The sequence below is a fragment of the Dermacentor albipictus genome, chromosome 4 (assembly GCF_038994185.2).
Source record: "Dermacentor albipictus isolate Rhodes 1998 colony chromosome 4, USDA_Dalb.pri_finalv2, whole genome shotgun sequence".
Lineage (NCBI taxonomy): Eukaryota > Metazoa > Arthropoda > Arachnida > Ixodida > Ixodidae > Dermacentor > Dermacentor albipictus.
Window position 1 is genome coordinate 65,438,304 of NC_091824.1, and position 22,306 is coordinate 65,460,609.

Below are 22,306 nucleotides of genomic sequence, written 5' to 3' on the forward strand. Positions count from 1 at the left end.
CGGCATTATCGGAGCCTGCAGCATAGGGACGAGAAGGGCCACCTGGGGAGCGAGAGTCGGCAGTGTAAGTTGACCGGGTCGGGGAACATCAGCGACTGCGACAGTGCCGAGGAATTTGCCCGATTCGACGGCAGTGAAAACAAATCGGCTTGTCGTCAGCAGTGTGCCATTCAGATGGGTCGCGGAAACGTGGTGGGTAATAGGATGCGGGACGGGGCGGAAGCGAAGAAGCCGGGTAGGTATCGGGGTGATGGGCCGAGCAGATGGTGTGAAGACCCATGTTTGCGAACTCCTGGCGGACAACTGCCTGGATCAGGGAAACCGTGAATGCAGGTGCGTTGGAGGAGCTGGAGTCGAGGGCAGCCGGATAGGCGGCCTCAATCTCACGCCGGACGACTCTGGTAACATCGCCAGTGTTGTTGGGACGAGACGCGTCAGCACAAGAAGATGTCGCTGGGGTGTTGGGAGACGGGCAAACTGCTGGTCGATACGTCGTCTTTTAGCCGAGTTCCAGGCGGCGGCACTCTTGTATAACTGCATCCACCGTCGCCACGTTGTTGAAAACGAGCAAGTTGAAGGAGTCATCGGTAATGCCCTTGAGGATGTGGGAAACCTTGTCTGACTCGTTCATGTCAGCGTCAGCTTTGCAGCATATAGCCAAGACGTCCTGAATGTACCTGACGTAGGGCTCTTTTGACGTCTGCACACGGACGGAAAGCGCATTCTGCGCGGCAAGTTGGTGACCGTAGGGGTTGCCGAACAAGTCTCGGAGGTTTTGCTTAAGCGAATCCCAACTGGTGAGCTCATTTTCGTGCGTCCGAAACCAAACTCGAGGCGTGCCACCGAGGTAAAAGAGTACATTGGCGACTTTGATAGTAGGGTCGCACCGGTTATGGCGGCTGACGTGTTCGTACAGGCTGATCCAGTCCTCGACGTCTTCCCCATCTTTGCCTGAGAATATGCCAGGGTCACAGGCAGCGGTGAGAGCAATGTAGGTCGTCGAAGTGGCAGCAGGTGTCGGAGGCGGCTGAGTCCAGTTGTCGTCGCCGGGAGCCATGAACGAACGCTCGACGTACCGTCCACTGCGAAGCTCCGTGACGAGGTACAGGGAACGTCCACCTCCACCAGATATGTTACGTAGGAAGACGCAGACAAAAAACTATATAAAAGTATATTTTCAGGGAAATACGCCGCACTTGGCCAAGAGGCAGCAGCCCGCGCTAGCCTCTATTCGTCGTCGTCGTCTTCACGCTGCTAGCCCCTTCGTCATCGTAAATACTGTTCCGTTGCAATATGGACACTCCAGGCTCATTTCTGCCGTTGGCGCCGGCCTCACCGTGATGTTCCGCACAAAGTCCAAGGGCGATAACATCGTCGCCGCGCGCCGTATGTGCGAGTGAAAGCATGCGACAGTGGTCCGACGATGGCGGCTCAATCTCGCATGTGCAAGGGAGGACAGCGGGGAGAAGCGCGCAGTCTTCCATCACGCGCAAGACACCGTGGGGAGGGAATAAGGGGGGGGTACGTTCTACTACGGTGGCGGTGTGGGCTCTATGTCGAAAGTGACCTGCGACGGCGACACAGTGCGCCCAGTGCTCATAGTTTCGTGTGTGCTGTATTTTCGACGCTTAGTTGGCGTTGAAGCGAGAGGCAGCACGAGGGCCAATTCGCTCGCTGCTGCTGCCGCACTTCTTCACTCCAGTGTTTTGGCAACGGGTTTTCGCGGTCATCAAGTGAGATGTGTTATGTTTTCGTGTGCGGGTGTGACACCATGCTTGTCAATTTAGCTATTAAACGAATGTTTACAACTTTACACGGGCGATAGAACCAGTATCGTTACTTCATATAAATATCTACTGATTTGCTATAGCAATCGATGCTTCGCTTTTCGGGGGAAACTGCGACTTTTCCTCCCAATGACGTCACGTAACACGTGAATTTAGGAAACGTGTGGGGCTCAAATGTTGTTAATCAGGACCATATAAAGCCAACAGACAATGAAGTCAAGAAAAGCATCGGGTCAGTTTATATATATATATATATATATATATATATATATATATATATATATATATATATATATATATATATATATATATATATATATATATATATATAATAGTCCTGTCAAAAACCATACTGATATTACGGATAAATAACATTGAAAGAGGAAGGCAGCGCATACGCGCTGTGAAGACTGTGGAATGGCACTCCTTGTGATATTTGCTTCAATGTGTGCCGGAATTTTTATATGACTAAATGTGGTTCTACGTGACAGTCGCAACTCTCGCAGGCCAAGGAAGTTGTATTTGGGACGTTCACCTTTTGCTTACTTTATTGGCACTGAAAAATTCAACTTCAAGCAGTCTGGTGAAGGCAACTTTCTTTAGAATTACACATTTTTATGGTTGTTCTGCAAACAAATGTATTATTCTCAGTGTATTTCGAGCATTTAATGTACCAATTCAATCAAGCACTTAGAGAAATTTGGCAGTCTGGAAACATTTATATGGAAAAATAGCTCGGGAGGTAGAACCTTAAAAATATGTGAACTCAAAGCAAATAATTATAGCTGCAACACAGAACAGTAGTTTTCTTGCTTAATTGACAACCTCAGGCACTGCAAGAATACATTTTATGGTTTCACATTTTGCAATTTGACCACTTACAAAAGTGGACAAAATGCATGCTTCTTTGTTATAACACAGCACTCATAATGCACACCCAAACGATTGAATATTCACTGGTAACCTAAAGTAACCAAGGTAAATCTTCGCTAATTCCCGAGCAGGCAGCTTGACGCTCAGGTGGCTCATGAGCCAGTGTACTGTGCCAAGAATCTTTGTCGACCAATAAGAGTGGTGACCGTCATGTGCAGTGCCTCGGGGAAATGCATCCAGCTGTGCGTCAATACCTGCTTTCCTGTTTTTGCTCGTGCCACATCAACCGATTAAGCGTGACCGAACCATTAATCGAAAAATCGAGGACTCGGAGTAACCCTGCACAAGGCACTACTGGCAATAAAATCACCTCCAGCGCTTGTCGAATGGCTGCCGCAGTGCTACAGTATGCCTAACGAGGGAGGGGGGGGGGGGGGCGGGGCGGCGCCCGCACCCCCCAGACCCCTCTTGGCTTTAAGCATTGACTGTAGAGGAATTTACCGCTGTCTGTCTCTCTGTGCAGCGGAAGCACGCCGTCGAGAGCGTGGTTGAGGAATGCAACACGAGCGACTGCCGGTACGCGACGGAGCTGCTGAAATCCACGCTGGACCGCAGATTCGAGCCGTGCGACGACTTCTACAGCTTCGTATGCTCGCGCTTCAGTGGACCTGCGATCGGCGGCCTCTTCACTTCGGTGAGTCTATGCTGGGATCGTCTTGCCACTCCATGGGTTAAACCAACGCAACACCGGCAGGAAGCTTTCTAATCACACGGACTGCAAAGGGGCCATAAATAGCGCAGAATGACAACTTTTCAAAATCAGGCATCCTGACTGCTTTGAACAATGAAGAAGTAGTACGGTCTGTAGAATTAAAAAAAATATTTATTGTAGCAGATTTCAGAACGTCATTCCTGGAGGTGGATTACTCGAAGAGGCAGACGTAACTTGCATAATAAATCGAAACATTTTGCATAAACCGCTCATTAACAAAAGTTCACGAATTATTTTTACCTGCTTTAGACATGAAACATCTTTCAGTTCGGTGCACGACGTCGCTTGCTAAAACGGCATGTAACAAAAATGTGTTATACATTTTTATACCTTTGCAGCCGTACTACCCTCGCGCCTTATTTTAGCGGAAGTCCTTAGTGGAAAAAGAAAAAAAATACTTTACACGTTCATGCCTGTATCGTGTGCGTCGACGGCGCTATTGCCACGCCACGCATGACGCAATCGAAGGTAAATTTGCGCTCTCACTCGGCGTTCAGAGAGGAATAGCTCGGCAGTACGTTTGTCGATCTGGAAGAGAGTTATTGCGTTTGAGAGAACTCCCTTAGCCTTAGTATAGGTACGATCCATGAAACTCAAGAAAGGTGCTCATCAGGAATTATAAGCCCTGCAAGTGTGGAATTAGTAACAGAAATGTCAGGCTTGGTCAGCTATGGCATGCCCACGTTCTACACGTTGGGTACAAATTGGCGTGTAGAGAGTCGGGCAGCAAGACAAAGAGATATCCAATCCCGTTAACCACGGCGGAATGTGCCCGTCTCCATAGGGAGAGCAGACGCAGGTAATTGCGGCAAGCGCAAGTGCAAGAGCCCCAACCATATATGAGAGCGGCGGTCCCGGCCGGCACAAAATAGTCTCAGGCACCCCAAGTAGGGGCGGAGGTCTTGTTTCTTTACCAACACCCTTTTAAAAGCGAAGCCTTTCTTTGCGAATCTGGCCTGTTCGCGCCCACGGGTGCTGCGGCCTGGCTGTTCTCGTGCACAATAGGCCAACCAATCGCAGCGCAGTACACGAGCCGCGTGTGCCACTGGGTTACTTGCGTCACCACCAGATGGCGCTCGCATCCGCGGTAGCGCCGCCGCCGGCCTTGTGGGGGGAAGAAAAAAAAGAACCAGAAATGAACTGAGCTTTACTCATCGGCCATGTTGCGGAAATCGAACCAGAAAGCTCCCCTCCGCACATCCATGGTAGCGGCTGTGGCATTGCATTAGCCTCTGTGGAATGCCAGAATACAACCCTCCGTGTCACTTTGTGCGGGTATTCGGCAAACGAAAACTCATGTTTCGACTCTCTATGCACTCACAGAAAGGTTCGCTGTATACATATAAATTTCAACTCGTTGCATCTGCTGCGTCTGCATTTTTTAAAGCAAACGTGCCCACTACGAGTACGGAACGAGCACGATTGCAAGATTACACCGCAAGACCGCCACTATTGGTAGTAAAGTTAAAGGGAAGCTGAAAGGTTTTCCAGAAAAAATGAGTGAAGAGCAGTACACCGTGGTTTTCAACCCTCTCAATTCGAATATCGCATCGAAATTGAGTGAAAGAAAGCGCAAACATATTTTATTTTGACGAAAAGTGCAGCAGCAGACACGCCCAGCTCTCGCGCCTCGTTTCCGCCTGTGATTGGTCGGGCGCCTCGTGACGTCAACAATGGTTCGGCTTGCAGACGACGAGTGAACGCGACAGCCATCGCCGCGCTTGCAGCGCTGTCGCTGTCGCGTGCGAGATCACTTGTAAGGGGTTTATACCTGTGCATATTACACGTACGTAAGTACTTGTACATACTACATGTACGAGCCGATTGCGAAGAGCCGGCCTCTCCAAGAAGCAAAAAATGCTGGTGCAAGCACTGCTTTCCACGCGAACGAAGGCGAAGTGTTAGTATCTCCTTGTGTTGGAAATGTTCTTTGGCGGGTATGTTTTTTCCTAAGCTGCATTCAGCGTTCCAGTGAGCACGTTTCCGGGCAAACAACTGTAGTGTTATGTTCCTGCATGCCTCCTCGTAGAACGTAAGCGGTGATGCGATCTTCAGCATTTGTGCGTTGCTCCAAAGCTGTCGGCAATCTACACAGACGGTTTAAACGCGGGAAAAGTTTACCGGCTGTTGTAGTACGTGTAGTATATGACCTTCATCAGCGCGCCATCCGCATGCTACTCGTAATCGGCGAATTCCATCGGCTACGTGAGATGGTCGGTGTCTTATGTGTTGCGAGAGAAGGGGGAATGCAGCGTCTTCGCGTGAGCAGGCTTTCCAACACATGCAAACTTTACGCTTGCACTGCGTTATGGTAGCTGCATGCGGGCTGTTTCACAACACACGTGCGAATAGAAAATTCGCGGCGTTTGGCGAAACCTGCGTCAAGGGTGGGCGATAAACATGTACCTTCCGTTCAGCGTGCTAACAATTTTTTTTAGGAGAACCCAAAGCACGCATTATTGATTAACTCCGGTAGTAATCGTCACGGAAGTGGTTAGAGCACAACACTTGTTCTTGAGCGCTTGAAGTTGTTTCGCTTCACAGCAGCCTCCCACTTAGCTGAAAGCTTCTTGTCTTGCAGGAACTAATGGAATATCGGAACATCGTCAAGGCCGCTGGTGTTCGTGCAAGCGTAGCCTGCACAGAACGCCGGCATGATCGGCCTACAAGTTCAATTGGTGCTGCGCACGTTAGCTACCACTCCTATGTACACACAAACAAAGGAATGTAGGGTCGAGCGAAGCAGATTAGGACGGCACGCACGCAGAAATAAACCCGGTCAGGCCCGGTCGCGGAGACTGCGAAGGAGCGGAACACGAGTGTTGACGTCACTAAGCCGAGGTTTGCGGTCTCCGCTCGCATCGTCAGCGTCAGCAGCAGCGCACGACGCTCGACGGGGGGCGGAGCTACAGCGCAATTTTAACTGACGATTGCGTCGCTCCTAAATGAAAAATCCGCCCCCCCCCCCCCCCCCCAAATTTTACCTTCATGGTTTATAAGGTTCGCGCATCCGCATATGAGCGTCTTATTGAATTCGACAGACTCTTCAGCTTCTCTTTCAGCCTGTGAGCTTTCTCTTGTGTGAACAAATGTAACTTGCGTGTTTCGTTAAGTCAGTTTCTTTACCCTAGTGCCCATGCACCCTCCGCAGCCCGCGCAAGACTTTTCACGCTCTCGACTGCTGCGTCCCTGATACAGGCTGCCCGATTTTTTTAAGCGGAGCTTATTTATTTTTTTTTGCACCTTCTTGGATTTGCCTTACCGTGGCTGCTGGGTGCTGTTTTGCCGAATGGTTCATATTTAAAAAAAAATAGAATTACGTGCCCGGTGGTGGAATCGAACCTCAGTACCGCAAGTTTCGTGCTTTATGTGGTTTGTTACAATTTTGTGCTTTGTGGGCCTTATTAGGAAGTTATGTGCTACATTCGGTTAGTTCGTGTCTGCTACTGTATATGCTACTTTTTACCTCTACTGCTTTTTGCTACCCCCTCCCCCTTTGCAATGTCAAACTGGCGCTGTGGGCACGTAAATAATGAAAGACGTAGTTATTTTATGACAAATAGGAATTTACACATTGTAGCGTTTGAATTCACAAAGCCATGTCCACTTCGGACAAATACTCAAGATGACACCAGTTTTGAGATATTGATTTCCAAAGCGTGCGACGAAATATATTGGCGTTCTAGTTATTTTTCTGCTTCAGGGCTCAAAACGGCGTTTTGCAAGAAAAGCTAAGTGGAACAACAGCGAACTTTTACAGCAAGTTTGGCAGCGCATATCTCTAAACCGGTGCCCTCCTCAGAAGTCCTTTCGAGTACATATGCCTCGCAAACTCAACGGCTACAATTGTGCAAAATGCACCGTAACATAACTAGTTAAACACTGAAATATTAAAATTTTGTAGTTATATGATCAGGAATTTCAATTTATGTTGCAGATAATGTCCCTCTCATCGAACAATCCAGTTCAAGAATTACAATTCTTTAAAATTTCTGCATTGAAAAAAAAAAAGGGTATTAGTCAACCACCTGGTATATTTAAAAACTGCACTTTCACATCGAGACTGTGAGACCTGATACTTGGAAACTTGAGACCTAATATTCTTCACACGCTGACATCCATTTTATCACCGTTCTTTATAAATCCTTTGCGCCTTTTTTTACTTGCACATCCTTACAGCTGTCCTGCTCGCTATACAGTGTTCTCATTTATCTGCAGCTTGTGCATATCATTCTCCCCTTGGTGGCATTTAAGTCCTAGTGCTCGCCTTGTCTGATGAGGGCTGAAGGAAACTACAGCTAATAAAAAGATGCTCTATCGGTTCCCGAGCTTGCAGCGCATGGGTCAGAGGCCAGTGTCATCTACGCTGTCAAAGAAAACAAAAGTTGGACAACCAGTTAACTGAATCCTATACCCAAAGAGGGTCAATCAGAAGTCTATATTCCACAACATTCCCCGTAGTAGTTCAACCAACCATAGCCCCATTTCGCTTTCTAGTAAGCGTACTTCATAGAAGCTTCATGGTGGTGGTGTTTTTGTTTTTATTGTACCTTCTTTCTGCATATTCTTCGCACGCATAAATACGTATTAATTTTTTTTGCAGTAAACCTTAGCCGTGAGCACAGCGCCTCGCCCGTGTTTACCGTCTTCTTGAGTCGTACCGTTAAACATTTGAGACAAATTCTGCGGCTTTACATTCGAAAAGCACAATCTGATTATGAGCAAAGCTGTAGTAGGGGACTCGATATGAATTTTACCTACATGGGTTTCTTTAGCGCGCGCCTAAATCTAAGTACGTGGGCGTTTTTGCATTTCGCCCCACTTGAAATGTTGCTATCGCGGCCGGGATCGGACTTGCGACATCAAGCTCAGATGCGCAAAGCTGTAGCCACTACACTACCGCGGCAGGTGTCGAGTCTTTCGCTGTACAGCACATTAACTCATTGCCAAGAGGCCCCATTTGATGTTCAGTGAATATTTTAAGGAACTCTTTATGGCTTGCCCTTCTGTAATGCGGTTGTCATATTTTAGTGCATGGCCTTTCTGCACCCACATCGAAGACCGTGTGTCGCGGCGATTGCACTCACGGTCAGCACCGCCTGTAACCGCAGGTCCAGCTGTACATGCGTGATCTGACCGAATCCGCGCTGCTCGCCGTCGACGTTCCGCTCTCGCATCAGAACTCCACTCAGAAGGCTGCTGGCTTGTTCCGCGCCTGCGTCAGTATGGCGTACACTAATAGATCCGAGGTGCGCAATTACGGTTACTATAAAGTTTCTGCGGCCTTTCTGCATTCTGTGACTGCAGGAGTTCTGCCAGCTTTCCGCATTCTGTGACTGCTGAAGTTCTGCAGATTTTCTGCATTCTGTGATAGCAGAAGCTCTGCAGATATTCCACATTATGTGACTGCAGAAGTTACGCGGGCTTTCCGCATTCCATGACAGCAAAATTTCTGCAGACTTTCCAGATTATGTGACTGTAGAAGTTGTTCAGACTATCTGCATTCAGTGACTGCTGAAGTTTTGCAGGCTTTGCGCATCGTGTGACTGTAAAAGTTCTGCAGACTTTTTACATTCTGTGACTGCAGAAGTTCCGCGGTCTTTCTTCATTCTCTGGTTGCAGAAGCCCTACAGACTTTCCACATTATGTGTCTGCGAAAGTTCTGCAGACTGTCTGCGTTCTGTGACTGCGAAAGTTCGGCAGACTTTACGCATTACGTAGCTGCAGATATTCTGCATACTTACTTCACACTTTCTGCCTCCCGTGAGTGCAAAAGTTTCGTACATTTTCTGCCAAAATAAATGTCTACCAATTGGTAACATAGAGGTGACAGAGGGTGGCAGAAGTTCTGCAGGCTGCCTGCATGTTTCCTGCAAACCTGAGATTCCTATTTTCCTTAGAAATTTTGCAGAAATAATATAAATTTTCTGTAAAGACTTGCGTATGAACGGCTAGTCATTACGACGCGTACGAAAATCTCCATCAATATAGCGCTTTCTGTAAAATAGCAAGACTAGATGGTTAATAAAACAAGCGACAATGGACGGAATGTAAGTAGTAATGTAGACTCGAAGCTTTTACAGAAGCATCCAGCAATTCTTATGTTGTGCTTACTTCCTTCAGGCGCAGGGTTCACAATTGCGCATGCCAGGATATCACGTAAACAGAAAACTATGGGTGAATTTAATGATATTTAGGATGTGCAAGAGCCACCTGGATACACTTCTGGCTTGACCTGTACTGGGAATTTAAATAAATTTGCGTTTGCTCTTGGTAGTACGTCACCACGTAGCGGGTTTACTTCTTTCAATGTTTTTCACAGTGTTTTACATGCAGCATATATTTAAGGTGCCTGGACGGGTGCATTCCTAGTGTGCTAGGCATAAAATATTCGATATTCTCATATCTGACAATCCTGCAGAGAGTTATGTTATAGCGTCCACAATCTGTACCCTTGACGAAACTAGCTGAAGGAGTGAAAATTTTAAATTCTCTCCGTAGTAGCACGTTTTTTATTATTCCGAAGATGCAATAAACGTGCCGAAACGCAAGTTTCAATGTACAGGCGATTGTTTGATGCCTGAAGATGCTAATAAAGTAACTATAGCGCCTAATGTATAAGTTAACAAGCTTTTAATTATTAGCTGTACGGCCACTATGTCAGTGCAAGGTTTGTAGAATACTGACACGTGTACTTATATTTATCGGGCGACCACGTTTCGCCGCCTAACAAATGTTATCGCACAGCGCGGGACGCGCCTGCATGTATCCGAAGTTTCTGGAAAGTTATCGATGCTTCTATCCGCTGTCTGTTGTCGCCGAACCTTGTGTTATCTGATGTCATCGTGTGACGCGAATGGCGTAGAACTTTGTGGAAGGCATGCGGATCCCAACGATTAGTCTGGAACATTCGATGACTGCTGTATAAAAGCCGACGCGCTGGGCCCGCTGATCAGATTTTCGACGATCGCCGACTGTGTTCGACGCTATCGTTGTGCTTTAAGTGTAGCCTCTTTTGTGGGCACAGGTTCGCCCAATAAAAGCTAGTTTTGCCTTTCCCAGTATTGCTACTGTGTTCTTTGACGTCACGACCACGTGACAATACGTTGGATACGATGCAAAGGCATAGCGTGTTGGCGCAAAACGTGGCGGTGTCTTGGTAAATGAGCGTGTTTTGGAGGTCACTCACGCGTGTTTTCTTTTTTCAGAGTTATTTTCTACCACCGTAGCTCGCGATCGCGATGAATTTTATAAACGTCGTAAGCAGCTCCCTCGCTAGAACTATAGTCACCATACTGTATATATAGACTCCGAACTCTCTTCGCCTTTAGATGTCCTTGTAACAATAAACACAACCACTCAAGCACTTAAATTCCAGCCACGGCTTAGATACGCGAGTACGAAGGGCACCTTATTGATCGATCTATATGTCGAAGATACTGAGTGGCGGAATGATAGGCACATATGAATAATCCACAATAGGTTCCCGGCATCATCGGTAACGAACTTGTTAAATTTGTTGGTCTAAAATATTGTTCGCTCTGTTTTGAAGTTGGTTTCATTTGCTTCGCAGTTTAGTATTTACAAAGATGCTCAATTCATGAAAGAATAATACAGAAGTCCTAATTCTGCAGTTGCATGAAACACTTAGCCTCATTGAAACTTGTTTCGCCCAGCGTTGCCCTATTCTTCGGCCGACTATTGTATAGCCTTAAGGTGAAATATTGTCATGTACCCGACTTAGCATAAAGTTACAAAAAATGAACTATTTCTCAGAAAGAGGGCCTTAACAGCTAAAAAACAAATCGTCCTAGTTTAGAGATCAAACTCAAGACCAACGCCTTTCAACAGTGGTTGATCTAGCATATGAGCTAACAAAGAGGCTAGTATATCGCAGAACGAGGCTGAAATAAATCAGCAACCTGAACCACACGAACAGTGATTATTTTGAATATAGCAAACCAGTTGTTCGAAAAGGCCCAAGGGGAAGAAAGTTTGTGAAATGGTTAGCTGAGTTGGTAAAGCGTTGCATTAACTGGTCAGCAATGCAGATGCGCAGAAGAACTTGGGGGTATTTGTGAAAAAAAAAGAAAGAAAGCAGCGGGATCATCGTAGGCGTAGGTAACATTACGAGATAAAGTGAATAGGCAGAGTTATTTGCATCAATGGAACACTAATTATGGAATGTTTACTTCGCTTTTTACGGCCATTAAATACTGGAACAAACTACCACCCCATATTAAAGCCTGCCGCACAACATTAACATTCAGGAGAGAAACGAAGAAATATTTACTAACGACACTACTGGCTACTGATTCATTACTATAAGTATATATTGTGTACAAATATATTTCGCAGTTTTCAATGACTCTGTACTTACCTATTGTATCGACAGCCTTTATTTATTCGTTATTCTATATCTTCCTTTGTCTTCTTTTTTAATCCTTTCTTAGACATTTCAAATTTTTTGTCGCATAGCCTATATAACATTTGTACTTTGCGTATTGTAAGCATATATTTATTTTTAATTATCTGTTGCAATAACCCCGTGTTCTTTGACATGTGTCATTTCCTGTGTTTCATTAACGTGTCAATTACCACATATTTATTTATGCATACGCTGTATCTGTTTTATTTGCTGTATTTTGAACTTCAATTATTATAAGCAACTTTTTGTATTTATTTTTTTTCATTAACTTCGTGTTTTCTGATGTCTGTCGTTGCTATGTTGCCAAAATGTATTAATTCATGCAATGTTAAATTACTAATAGGAGGTCCCCCTGACAGTTCTTGTAACTCCGGGACCTCCTTCTGTACTAATGATGAATGATGAAATAATGAGCGGCCTGCATCGCCATGACGACGATGTTAATGCAGGTGCCTGCGCTGAAGTCGTTCCTCGACCTAGTCGGACTCGACCTGTCAAACATGCCGCCCGATCCCAACTTCAACATCGCCGAGAGGATCGTGAGGCTGAACTTCGAGTACGGCTTTCCGACCTACGTCAAGTTCGGATGCGTGACCACGAAGTGGCAAGCAAAGAAAGTTTTGACCGTACGTCTGACCCCTTTCAAAGGAACACGAAAGGTTATAAACTTCAAGGGAAGCTTCATATGAGAGGGGCCTGTCTAACTACACGGGAACGGAGTAAGGTCTGGATCCAAGGTGTAGTTTTTTGAATCGGCGTGGGAAACGACGGCAAGACAAAAAGGAACTTCTTATGACAAGCGCCGCCTAATAACTAAAGTTGAATAAGAAGAAAACAGCAAAAAAGGGGACTCAATCTGCGTGCGAATGTCATTAAGTCAAATGAAAGAGATCACCATGCGTTCGCATCTCACAATTTAACAAAGAGATAGACGCCTCCCATACGCGATCATCAGGCATTATCTGTATGCTAAAGCCTTTTGCAAGTTCACGAGATTTTTTTCTTTTTGCACGATCACAGTTTTGTGGAAGAAAGGCGTGCAACCGCATGCTTTTCAGTGTGCTTAAACATGGGAGGTAAGCGTTCTCTTTAAAGTATTATTGTGCCGACGCAGGCAGTTTGCCAGTCTGTCCATTGTAGCCTTTTACACAAGACAGTCGGATCTCGGAAGATCCACCTGCTTTGCTCACAGCTCGTAACTAATTGCTCACAGCTCGTAACCGCAAATAACGTTTAACTCTCTGTTAAGTTCCGTTCATTCTGGAGTACCACAAAAATTGGTTCTAAGGCCTCTTATATTCTTAATTTACATTGATCATTTCCCTCTGTCTGTGTCTTCTAACAGTCACCTTTTCGAGGACGACTATGTTATTTACAGAGGAATTAATGGGCATAACGGTGCTACCATATTCCAACACGACCTTGAAGCCATAGCCAGACGGCGCATGACCTCTTGTTAGTTGTGAACGTCACCAAGTGCAGTGTCTCACATATTTATCGTACTTCGACCAATCAGGCTTCATATTCACTCCACAGCTGTTTCCTTGAGTCTGTAATGTGCTATCAATACCTTGGTGTTCACATAACTTCACTGACATTACCAAACTAATTAGCAGCGTTAACAGCCCATTGGACACCTTCGTCGCCACTTCCACTTTGCTCCTATAAGCATCTTCAGCTCCTACTTTATTAAACATTAATCCGGATATTCCGCATCCTAGCGCTACTAGGTCATTTTCATAATGCGGGTAGCCAAGTGCGCAAATTTGGTTGCCGCCGCCAGCGGGAACGGTAGAAATCTGGGCGAATGCAGGGTGCGCGCAAAAAAAAAGGAAAGAAAAGAAAAGAGAGGAAAGTTTGTGTGTATCGCAACGCTCTGCCAGAGGTCTCATTCAGGTAATTTGCTTTGGTGCTTTGACATACACACAGCGTGTTCATCGCATAACCATATAGCCTTTCGAACACGAGCATGGTTCCCTGCTGGGGGCGGTAGGCGGAGTATCTTGGCACGCCCTGGCGCTTGCACCACGAAGGCATCGTCGACGATACGACGCGAAAGCGACGACGGTGAAAGGCTACATGTAAACGAAAAAAAGGGGGTTGTGGTGGTGGTGGAAAGCAAACTGAAAAGCGCTCCAGACACAACGTGGCACATGCTGTAACACGTTGTGTACTCGTGTAGAGATTCCGGCCCTCACCTAACACGGACGAAAGTAATGGATTCGCTAACGCCATATCGAATCATTGGATCGCGTCAGCTTGTCGCAGCTACCGTTGCCCATTGTTGGCTCAACGAACGTTGTTGCTGTGGCCTGCACGGCTTTTGGGCGAGTGACGCAGCTCATTACGACGGTGTTGTAGCCTAGGAGTGTGAAAAACAAGAACAAAAACTAGAACAAAACAAATGAATAACTATAACCGACTTTCCGATGTGCACATAAGTTTAAGCTTACTGAGTGACTCTGCATTGGCGAATTGCCGCTGCCGCACTTGAAATGTCGTAATTTGTGTGAAAAACGGCTGGTCGGTACGGGCACGTGCAGGCGACCTTTATGGTGAAGTCGGCGCATTTTACGCCACGCTTCATTTCGCCCACTTGTTTACCTTAGGGCCGGAACTGCACACCAAAACCCACTGCCTGCACTTCCGTATATATATATATATATATATATATATATATATATATATATATATATATATATATATATATATATATATATATAGTGTCACGAGTTTAAAACTATTTACAAGATGTATTTACAAGGCGTACACAAACAACAACCGAGAATCCCGAGAGGCTGTTCCCACTTCGTCGTCTTCATCATCGATGACCTTATCCTCCTTTCCCGCCGTAACACGACCCCGGGAGAAAAATCACCGTCCTGGTGCTTCAGACGGGGCTGTCGGTAAGGGCATACGGTAAGGGTAAGGACGTACGGAGCGTGCGAGGCCGTCCCAGTAGAAGAAGCGGCGGCGCACGCGGTCGTAAGTGCGAGCAAAGCCAAGGTGTCCGGCAGTTGGGGCATCATGAAACTCCTCAAGCACGGTTGAGCGGAGGTGTTGAGGAATGACAAGGAGAAGGGGAGGACCGTCAGGATGAAAACTGCGTCGGTACAATATCTCATCGTTGAGAACGAACCACCTTAACCATGGATCAGTAGGAGCAGATTCCATTCGGTCAAGGAAGGTCCTCAGAGTAGTGTCATGGCGTTGCTCGTTGGCCATGTCCAAAAGCTGGTAAATGGAAAGAACACTTGCGGAAGCGACCATTTCGGCGTTGGCGGGCGTGTGTACAGGCTAACGGGGCAAGCAGTCGGCCTCCTTGTGTAGGCGACCAGACCTATACACCACCGAATAGGAGTACTCTTGTAGCCGCAAAGCCCATCGTCCAGGCCTCCCTGTGGGATCTTTTAAGGACGAAAGCCAACAGAGGGCGTGGTGGTCCGTTACAATAGAACAGGGCCTGCCGTATAAATAGGGGCAAAATTTCGCCAATGCCCACACACCGGCCAAACATTCGCGCTCGGTAATAGAGTAGTTCCGCTCCGCAGGTGACAAAAGCAGATAGCGTACACGATGACACGTTCATGGCCGTATTAAACTTGTGCCAAGACTGCACCGATTCCGTGGCCATTGGCATCGGTGCGCACCTACGTAGGGGCTGAAGTAGCGAAGTGTCCTAGAATTAGTAGGGTGGTGAGCATGGTGGTAAGGCGAGAAAAGGTGGTGGCCTGAGAGGATCCTCATGGAAACGGCACACTTTTCTTCAGGAGATCTGTGAGAGGGCGTGCTATGGTGGCAAAATTTTTAACAAAGCGGCGGAAGTAAGAGCAAAGGCCCACGAAACTTCGGACATCTTTTGCGGACCGTGCAACAGGCAACTCTCTCACGGCGCGAACTTCCTCTGGGTCCGGTCGGATGCCAGTCGCATTGGTGACATGTCCAATAACAGTAAACTTACGATGGCAGAAGCTATATTTCTTTGAGTTGAGCTGTTGACCGGCCTTGCGAAAAACGGCAAGTACAGCTGAAAGGCGCTCAATGTGTGTGCTGAATGTGGGCGGGAACACAATAACATCATCTAGGTAGCAGAGACAAGTCGACTACTTGAATCCTTGGAGTAATGAGTCCGTCATACGCTGAAAGGTAGCCGAAGCGTTGCGTAGCCCAAAAGGCACAACTTTGAAGTGGTAAAGACCATCAGGCATTATAAAGGCGGTCTTTTCACGATCTAGATAATCGACAGCGATTTGCCAATATCCTGACCGTAGGTCGATGGACGAAAAATACTGTGCCCCGTATAGGCAATCGAGGGCGTCATCCATGCGAGATAGTGGGTAGACGTCCTTCTTCGTGATGCGGTGGAGGTGGCGGTAGTCGACGCGGAATCTCCATGAGCCATCCTTATTTTTGACCAGCATGACAGGGGACGCCCAGGGACTTCAAGATGGCTATATGATGTCTTTCGTCAGCATCTTGTCTACTTCCGTTTTGATGACGTGAAGCTCCGAAGCTGAAACTCGGTAGGGTCTCCGATGAATGGGTTGATTGTCGCGTGTATGTATACGATGTTTGACAAGTGACGTCTGGCCTAAGGGTCAGTTGTTCAGGTCGAATATATCCTTATAGGAAAGCAATAGACTGCACAGCGGTTCAGTCTCCGCAGGAGTGAGATTCGGGACGATCACTTTCCTGACGTCGTCGTCAATACATTTGGCAGACCGGAAACGCTCACAGGAAGCGTCGACGGCAAAAGACTCAACGCAACTAACTTCTAACGCAGAGATTGTAGCCAGGGTGATATCTTTAGGCGGAATTTGCTAAGCGAGCCCGAAATTCACCGCAGGGAGGGACGTGCGATTGTCTGTAACCCTCAGTATTGTATGCGGGACAGTAACGCTGTGGTTGAGAACGGTGGCAGTAATGGGAGCGGAGATGTAATTACAATCGGGAACTGGCGCAGAAGGCAACATTTCGATGTAAAGACCTTTGGTGGAACGTGAACAGAATCGGTCGGTCTTAGGCGAATTTTGTGTGGTGTTGGCAGAACGTTCAGTTGAGGCAGGTCAAGACGCACAGTACTTGAGGGACAATCGATGAGCGCTGAATGGGCGGAGAGGAAGTCTAGGCCTAGGATGAGGTGATGGGGTCAAGCACAGTGAAAAGGACGACAGTATGGCTGCCGGAAATGCTCACACGTGCAGTACACATTCCGAGCACGGTCACCGTGCTACCGTCGGCGTATCAGATGAACCGCGTAAGGGCAGGCGTAACAATTTTCTTTAAATGGCGGCGTAGTCGGCTGGTCATAATCGATATGTGTGCTCCGGTATCTATGAGGGCTGTGACAGGTGTGCCATCAACTTGGACGTCAAGAAGGTTATGTCTCGTAAACAGCGTCAAAGGAGGATTTCGCGGCGAATCTGACATTGCAGCACCACCTCGAGGTGCCGCATTGCCTTGTTTTCCTGCTGGGATGGTCCTGGTAGGTCGGCAACGGCGACCGGTGAAGCTGAGGCGGACATGGCTGGCGACGTTGAGGCGAGAGCGAGCGAGCATAGCGGCGAGTCGAGGTAGTAGCGTAGGAAGCATCGTAGAAGCGACGGGGTGAGGAACTTCGGGGCGAACTTGAATTCCGGAAGGTGTTTCGAGGAGGGGACGGCTAGCAGTGATGGGAAACGTGACCGATTCGGCCGCAGCAGAAACAGGTCGGCCTGTCGTCAGGTGTACGCCAGTCCAATGGATTCCTGGTAGTATAGGAATAACACACTGTGAGGTGGACTGCGATAGGACCGAGGCTTAGGAGCAGGGCAGGTGTCAGGGCGACTCAAGGAGCAGGCGCTGGGAAGAACCATATTAACGATTTCCTGGCAAACCACGGACTGGATGAGCGATATCGTCTCAGTGGTGTTGTTCCATGACGTCTGTTGAGGCGAGGCAGGAAACGCTGCTTCGAGTTCGCGGCGTACGATTCGGGTCACGTTTTCGCTTGGTGGTGGAGAGCTAGACTGGTCGGTAGGATCGGTACAGGAAGAGGCCGCTGCAGTATTTGGAAGTCGTGTAAACTGATTGTATATACGGCGACTTCGCCTCCTCGAAGCGGCGGCATTCCTTCATGATGGCGTCGGCAGTCGAGAAGTTTCTAAAGACCAGGAGGTTGAATGCGTCATCCGCGATGCCTTTGATGATGTGTCCACCGTTGTCCGCCTCTGGCATGGACGTGTCGATTTCATGACAGAGGGCTAGGACATCCTGAATGTAGGAGACATACGTTTCGGTAGCAGTTTGTACACGCGTTGCGAGTTGTTGCTTGGCGACTAGTTGTCGACCGGTCGGATTGCCAAAAACATCGGACAGCTTTTCTTTGAACAAGTCCCAGCTGGTTAGCTCTTCCTCGTGTGTGTAAAACCAGGTTCGCGGTGTTCCGTCGAGGTAGAACACGACATGGGCCAGCATTATGGTCACATTACACCTGCTTGCCTTGCTGACGCGCTTATAGATCTTCAACCATTCTTAAACGTCAACACCATCGAGGCTAGTGAACTTGCCGGGGTCTCGCGGCTGAGGTAGAGCAACGTACTGGGGATGCGTAGTCGGCATTGCAGCAGCAGATGCGGTGCCTTCCACTGGGAGCATGGTCCCAGGCTGGGTGAGACGTCCGCTGCGGTGCTCCGTGGCGAAGACGCGTACCCGCACCTCCACCAAAGTGTCACGGGTATAAAACTATTTACAAGATGTATTTACAGGGCGTATATAAAGAGCAGCCAAGAATCCCGAGAGGCTGTCGCCACTTCGTTCACAATCGACGACTTTGTCATCTTTTCCAACCGTAATAACATACATATATATATATATATATATATATATATATATATATATATATATATATATATATATATATACATAGAATTTCAGTGAAGGAATGCTGCAGAAAGGGCGGCGTGCAAACATGCGGCGTGCAAATCGAGCAGCTGTACTACAGCCTGCCCGTGTCTGTCCCTCACAATGGCTGCCAAAAGAATCAGCGTCGCCTGGCGGCAGCACAACGCTGACGGCCTGATGCAAGTCCCCTGTAACGTAGTTTACGGTTTTGAAATGGTTTAAAATAACTCTACTTATTTCGTTCCCATTAACTATCGCCATACATCAAGCATAGCCGAAATGGAAAGCTCGCTGCAACGAGCCCATCTAGCAAACCTACGTAAGTTCTCGCGCTTATCGAGCAATTTCATTCTATAAGTTTAGTATTATTTCATTAGAGGTTAATTACAGCATGTAATATTTGCAAGCGAGTGTCCCAAAGAACGAGGCTTATATGTATTCGATAAGATGTACTACCATCCAGCAGCACGCAATATACCAATTCCTCTCCCTTCGTACACATCGCGGCGTGTCTAACATCCTCACACTGCCGAAACCAGGTTGTGAAAAACCAGGGGATTGTCAGTTGTCTTTCATCCCGCATCTCAGATGACTGCAACTACCTTCCCGGCTCGGCAGTATCAGCACCTAACAATTGACAATTTTGAAATTAAGAGTATGACAAAATCTTGTCTGGTCGCGAAGTAACGGCATAATAGGAATAAAATACAGAACGCCGACCAAGGTGGGTTTGCCAAAAAAATTTTAACTTTTCGGCTTCCACACGGAAGCCTTGTTCACTGAGCTGAGAGGCAAAAAAACTTCAGCTTAAATCCGCGTCAATAATCGCTTCAGGCATCTTGCGTATGTTGGCGGGAGGTTGCCATCATTTTGATTAAGCGTGTGTGCGGTCGTTTGGATAGTCCGGGATTTCAGATACTGTCGCTTTGTCCAGTTATTTTCTTGGGCGATGACTGAAGCTTGGCTCCAGTTGAACAAGGCGTGGAAGCCGAAATGTGAAACGTTTTTTGACCACCCCATTTTGGTCGGCGTTCTGTATTTTATTCCTATTATGCAAATTCACAATTTCGAGCAACGTTAACAAACATTTAAAACGTAGGAATGTGACTATACTTGTACCGTTTTGCGTCTGCCTAGATGCGTGTTGTATTATAGTGTGTACTGAGAAGCTGCCTGAAAGCGATTATCTGTATATTCTATGTCTTGTATTTTGTTAGATTTAGGTAAAATTGTATGAGCAAGAATTCACCAGACGTATCCAGCTTTTCTGGACATTAGAGTAAATTTAGTTCCTGGGAATGCCACCACGTGGAGTAGGGACCTTAAACTTTTCAAACTTCCCGCGGTGACGTGTGATGACGTCCACGAAACAAAAATGAAAGAATTAAAAGCTATCTCTACGCGTCAAACTTCACCACAAAGCTTGTCCCGCCAGCATTATCAGTGTTTTTGATAAAGAGTGGCCGCTCGTCGGCTGGAAATTACTTGTCATCCTAAGAACGGTTAGTCGCGACGAGGCAAATGTAGCCGTGATTGATTGCGGGCTTTTCAGAGGCTTTCCGAAAAGCAGCTACGGTATTTTTTTTCTTCTTTTTTAACGCTGCGAAGTCACCGGGCTGGGATAATTGTCGGAAGCACTTTGCGGCAGCTTTAGCACGGGCCTAACTCCAATGTCGCGCGTTCAAATACATGCAAAACGCAGAAACGCTTTTTTGAAATGACCGCTGGGCTGATTTTAACGAAATTTGTTGCACTTGAAAGAGGATGTGAGATTATAGCGAATGTGAGAAGCAGAATTTCCAATGAGGTCCGGATGTTCTAAAAGGAATTTTCAAAAATTGGTAAGCTGGAGAAACATAGAAGCACGAAGCTTACAAATTCGCAGCTCTGCACCTAGAATAGATGTCGCAGTTCTATAAACTGTATCCATAATAGTATCCAAAGTGGACAAATTTGATACGTCTTTTTATATCTTATGTGAATTTGTTACATTGTTTACAATGGTTGTGCAACACTTCTACTCACAAATTAGTTGTATTTATTGAATCGTGTATAATGTATCGATTTTGTCCGCTTCAGGTGTACATTTAGGTGGAATTGACAAAATTATGATATCCTTTTTGATTGCTGAGCTACAGATGTTTTAATTTTCTGAAAATATGCGATTTTTACTAATTTTTATTAAAAGCTGACGACATAAATAAACAATTCGCAACTAACAGTAACTATACTCTAAATTTTTCCTTTAAATGCTACAAACTTCATCAAATTTGATGCTGTGGTTGGCGAGAAAAACGATTTTTCATATTTCATGTACTTTGATTCGAAGTCCGAGCTAAAGCTTTCTCTGCTGAACGCAGCGTCTATGAGAGACGTTGTCGTGGACGGCTTTTGATTTTCACCTATCGGTTTCGTTAAGGTACCCCCGATTATTTTCCTAGCAATTTTGCTTTCCGTACTGATGGCCTACCGCAGCAGCTTCAAATCGAGAAAGGATGTGCTTAGGTATTAAGATGGACGCATGAACAAGTTGGTTTTGCACCTTGGGGCAAAATGTGACACAGTAACTGTGCGAACTGTTTCTTTGTCGTCGTACATTAGCATGCTATGGCGGAAGCTGCTCACAATGTCACGTCACATTTATTGGTCGCCGGGTTAGGTATACCTTTGGGTAAGACATATACAGTACTTTCATTTAGTTGTCAAAGCACTGCCCTGTCACGGTTATTCACGTGCATGAAAGATTACCACTATTTAAGATTATTTGGCAGTAATACATGTAAGATTTGTCTGTTCTCCATATTGTCTACCACGTTGCCTTTCTGCCTTTATAATATAGCCGCAATGCAGACCAGCAGGTATCGAACGACATAAAGGCTGCCCACGTACTCAATGGCGTCGCGCACAACTCTTCACACTTCCATTCAAGAGTTGTATTCAGGAATGTTGGCAGTTCGAGAAAAGTGACAGTGGGCACATGAGACCTGTTTGCATCGTCATTGCGTGAGAATCGGTATGAGCCTTCAAAGAATGACACCGTATAGTGCATTGTAATTAATGTGATGGAGTCCGCGTCCCAAATTTTAGACCCGTGCCTCGCCCTGTAAGCACTCACCCTGTAAGGCTGAGGACAAAGCATCTCGCCGGTAGTTTCGAGTCGCTGGCGTCGGCCATAGGAACTAGTGGACCTCTCTTCAACATTTTCCGAGATTCTCGCCTTACTTTGTACCATTGGGTTTAAGCAAAACTCTTTCAACAGTTAATTTATTTGTCCCGAAATTTTGCCTCCCTGGCTACGTATGCTGTTTTTATCCTTCAGTTATATTTGTATTTAAATTAGTGATGGCCTGAGATTTCCATCGGTTTCACCTTCCCCAAGGTGCCCGAATTTCTGTCAGCCTCTGTTCATATTTTGAGGGATTTTCGATGGACGTTGAAACCGTAGCGCTGCCCTCTGACCATGCTGCTCAGAAAGTCATTTTCTTTTCCTCAGGCCGTTTGCAAGCTTCTTTCTTCTTGCCGTTTCTCAACTTCCTGAATTCACTACCAACTGCAGCCCATTTT

The 22,306-nt window shown here is 46.6% G+C and overlaps 1 protein-coding gene across 1 annotated transcript in view; it reads left to right on the top strand.

Annotated features, from left to right (window-relative positions):
- The first annotated feature begins 1,553 nt into the window (after window positions 1-1,553).
- Window positions 1,554-22,306, top strand: part of LOC139059536 (neprilysin-1-like) — a 49,188-nt gene continuing 28,435 nt past the window's right edge. The window contains exons 1-3 of the mRNA XM_070537958.1: window positions 1,554-1,583; window positions 3,184-3,354; window positions 12,310-12,486. Of these exons, the coding sequence (XP_070394059.1) occupies window positions 1,554-1,583; window positions 3,184-3,354; window positions 12,310-12,486 (378 nt within the window). The remainder of the gene's footprint in view (window positions 1,584-3,183; window positions 3,355-12,309; window positions 12,487-22,306) is intronic.